The 3,872-nt window shown below is 43.7% G+C and overlaps 1 protein-coding gene across 1 annotated transcript in view; it reads left to right on the top strand.

Moving 5' to 3' along the window:
- Positions 1 to 3,872, top strand: part of LOC106527684 (sodium channel protein type 4 subunit alpha) — a gene marked incomplete at its 5' end in the record, with an annotated part of 142,279 nt that overhangs the window by 59,753 nt on the left and 78,654 nt on the right. Inside the window, 2 exon segments of the mRNA XM_014022657.1 lie at positions 183 to 303; positions 3,346 to 3,584. Coding sequence (XP_013878111.1) covers positions 183 to 303; positions 3,346 to 3,584 — 360 coding nt within the window.

Genomic DNA, 3,872 nt, shown 5'->3' with positions numbered 1-3,872 from the left:
GTCCCCTCCTGTCCCCTCCTGTCTCATGTCTCCTCCTGTCTCATGTCTCCTCCTGTCCCCTCCTGTCCCCCCGTCTCATGTCTCCTCCTGTCTCATGTCTCCTCCTGTCTCATGTCTCCTCCTGTCCCCTCCTGTCCCCCCGTCTCATGTCTCCTCCTGTCTCATGTCCCCTCCTGTCTCAGGTCCCCACGTCCACCACAGAGCTCAGCACCATGCTGCTGCCTCGGCCCTCGTCCACTCAGGGCTCGGAGCGAAGGGGGCGGGCTCTGAGCGCTGCCAGCTACCTGACGGACGCCATGGAAGGTGAGGACACAGTGTGTCACCATGGCAACGCTGTTGTTATGTTTTAACACTTTATCAAGTTTCACGCTTTTAAAGACAAGACTGTCCAAAAGACATCCACCCAGGCTCTTATTTTGAAGAGTATCCACAACCTTTAGTTTGAAAGTCCTGGTCAAATCTACTTCCTGTTTGACCTTTTGAATGGGTTTTATTTTATCAATAACTTCAGTTTGAGAAGATTTATGTGRTTATAAAGACATTAAACTAAAATAAAAATAGATCAACACTCAGCTGCACTCTTTATCAGACAGGCAGACAGAAACACAGAGCAAAAAGTAAGCCTCAGACTAACAGCCTCTGAGAGAAAACAAGAAGTTAGATCATATTTTTTTCTGTTCCACTCTTGGAGGAGTAAAACTTCTCTCCTGCCCTTCCTTATCTTCCCTGCTTTGCTGTTTGGAGCCTTCTCTACGTTTTCATCTGAAACCAGAAATTATGGATATTTTTATGGARTTGGTTAGCTGGTCTCTTAATAAATATTTGGAACAAAGTTTTTTCTTCTTTCATGGGAGGACATGTCAAAGGTGGGACCTCTGTTCCTCTCTGTTCTGGATATATATCTGGACTCTGATCACTGGATTCTACAGTTTGACTTGGTGGTCTCCTGGTGGTCTACAAAACAGTGTCTGTGGCTGTTCATCTCCTGGCTGCCTGACCGATATGAAGGATTGCCGTTCTATCAGCACTCGGACATTTGCCTTGAGCGAGCTGGACTCAGTCTGCAAGTAGTTCTATTGAGGGTCGTGGGCTGGATGTGGTTCCTGGACTTTGTTGGCCAGGTGGAATTGATCTGGAGTAGCTGAAAGCTTGACTCGGCGGAATTTGTTCGCAGTATTTGTCTGATTGGATTCGCCATAGTGAGATGTACCAGCGGACATTAAGGCAGATGGAATGTTGTTATTGTCTACCTGACCCAAAACATTTTCTCTGTTKCCAAACAACTGATTACAAATTGACTCTCCCGTACATGACCTTGSAAGGGCCGTGGATATAAWTTCTCCTGGTGTTTACGTRMACTGTGGCTCCTCCCCTCTCCRCCTCTCACTCCGTCTAATCTGATCTCCTGAAGGTCAACCTGGAGCTGCACAGAATGAACAATTCAACAACAATATTCTGAACTAATTGCTGAACTATGGGGTTTATCTTTTGGGAGGCTGGGTTCTTCGGTCTATTTCCTCTAAACTCACTTACTCCACTGGCTAATAAATGTGCTCTTGCTTGTTGAGTTTTTTTTATAAACACCAAAGTGTATCATATTTCACTGATATAATATGATGTTTAGTTTTTTTTTCCTCATCTAAGCTTCTGTTGTATTTAGTTTTTCTTTTTAAAGGCAGTGCGACCCCTGCTGGTTGCTGCATGACCTGATCACCTGTTCCCCCATGTTTGTCATGTGTGTCTTCTTGAACGGGTGTTCTTAAATGTAATTTCATTGGGCTCCGTACAATGACAATAAAGGCATCAATCAATCAGTCAATCAATCAATCAATCAATCAATCAATCAATCAATCAATCAAATCAAAATCTGCTTGACCCGGGAGTGACAGGAGGTTCTGATGGTTCACAGGTTCTGTTGGATGGTTCTAGTTTATGGGTTCTGGTTGATGGTTCTGTTGGATGGTTCTGTTGGATGGTTCTGGTTGGTGGTTCTGGTTGATGTTTCTGGTTGGTGGTTCTGGTTGATGGTTCTGTTGGATGMTTCTGGTGGATGGTTCTGTTGGATGGTTCTGGTTGGTGGTTCTGGTGGATGGTTCTGGTTGATGGTTCTACAGGGTTTAATGCAGGAGATATAAATGGAGTCTTCACTTCCTGTTTGGAAGCTCATAAAATGGGAGTTAATGGAAGTTGAGGAGTTTGACCTTTGACCTCTCAGTCCTCCAGCAGAGACTCTGAGTGAAGAAGACAGAAAATAATAAAAATGTTTCTGGATTATTTGTAGTAAAATAGTGAGTTTATAATCTAAAAACAGCCGTTCAGTCAGTATGAGAATCAAGTATAAACCTTCTGTTTAAACAGTCTGTGGGTCAGTTTGTATTAATTAGAATAAATCTCCTCTCTGTTGTTGTTCTGCTGTCAGCAGTCAGAGCTCAGTGTTCCTGACAGAGACACAGTTTTTGGTTCTGTTTGGGTTCAGAAACGTGATTTAAAAACTGGGACAGCAGGAGGACCAATAATAAGGCTGTGCTCCCTTTAATTAATGAGCCTAACTAATGCTGACAAATCTGACAAAGTCCAGCGTAAAGCCAGAGAGTGGACATCAGATTGTGTTAAACTGGGTCGCCTCCATCCAACCCCAGAGGAAGTTTCTCTGAACAAACAGAAGAAAGAGAAAACACAAAGTGGATGGAAGAAAAAAGAAGCGTGTTGCATCGTGGTCACCCTCATTTAACATGCAGTCACAGCTTCCTGTGTGTGTTCGCTCTGCTGAGTCATCGTCTCTCCCCTCGGCGAATGCTGCTCTTAGAGAACAGATCGTTACACAGGAAAACACAAAAACCCACTGCTGTCCTCACTAATTCATGTCTGCCCCCCTCAGTGCTCCTCGTCTCCACTCCTGCAGCCAAGTCCTCTTTTCAGAGTTATTCTGCAGTTTGTCTACAGTTACAGACGAAAGAAAAGGTTTCTGAAAAACACAAAACTTCTTTTATTACAGATATAAAGCTCATTTATGTTATGTCTCCTACATGTCACAGAATTTAAAACATAAATCTATATTTTCATTTCAAACAGAAGTCATTTTGTTTGAGACCAAACCTGATCTATATTAACCCTTGAATCACCACCAGGTGTAACTTCTGTACAGTGAACCTTTTAAAATCTGGACCAATCACAGACAGGTGTTCTCATCASTCCAGCAGAGCTCTTACTGTGAAAGAGGACTCCACAGCTCAGTGAAGCACAGAAGAAGAGAACTCACCTGTCTCTTTTATTCTGACAGAACCGGTCCACTTCCTGTGCTCGTCTCATTTCGGACCCTCTCTTCTTGTTGGGTTTGTTCTGCAGAACTGGAGGAGGCCCATAAGAAGTGCCACCCCTGCTGGTACGTCTTCGCCCACCGGTACCTGGTGTGGGAGTGCTGCCCCTTCTGGCTGAGGGTGAAGCAGCTGGTGAAGATCATGGTGATGGACCCCTTCCTGGACCTCGCCATCACCGTCTGCATCGTCCTCAACACCCTGTTCATGGCCATGGAGCATTACCCCATGACTGAGGAGTTCAACGGCATGCTGACCTTCGGAAACCTGGTAGGATGGATGGATGGATGGATGGATGATGGATGGATGGATGGATGGATGGATGGATGGATGGATGGATGATGGTTGCATGACCTCTCTGAGCTGAAGTCATGTTCTCTCAGCAGACCTGTTGTGGTTTTTGGAAACATGTTTATTAATTTGATGTTTTATTTTTCTTCATTTAAAAAATTTTATTAAAAATATTTTCCATGATTTAATCAGATTATTTTCAATGATCTTATCAGAATATTTTCAGTGATTTGATCAGATTATGTTCAGTGATTTGATCAGATTATG

The sequence above is a fragment of the Austrofundulus limnaeus genome, unplaced genomic scaffold (assembly GCF_001266775.1).
Source record: "Austrofundulus limnaeus strain Quisiro unplaced genomic scaffold, Austrofundulus_limnaeus-1.0 Scaffold337, whole genome shotgun sequence".
NCBI lineage: Eukaryota > Metazoa > Chordata > Actinopteri > Cyprinodontiformes > Rivulidae > Austrofundulus > Austrofundulus limnaeus.
This window is presented reverse-complemented; position numbering and strand designations above follow the sequence as displayed.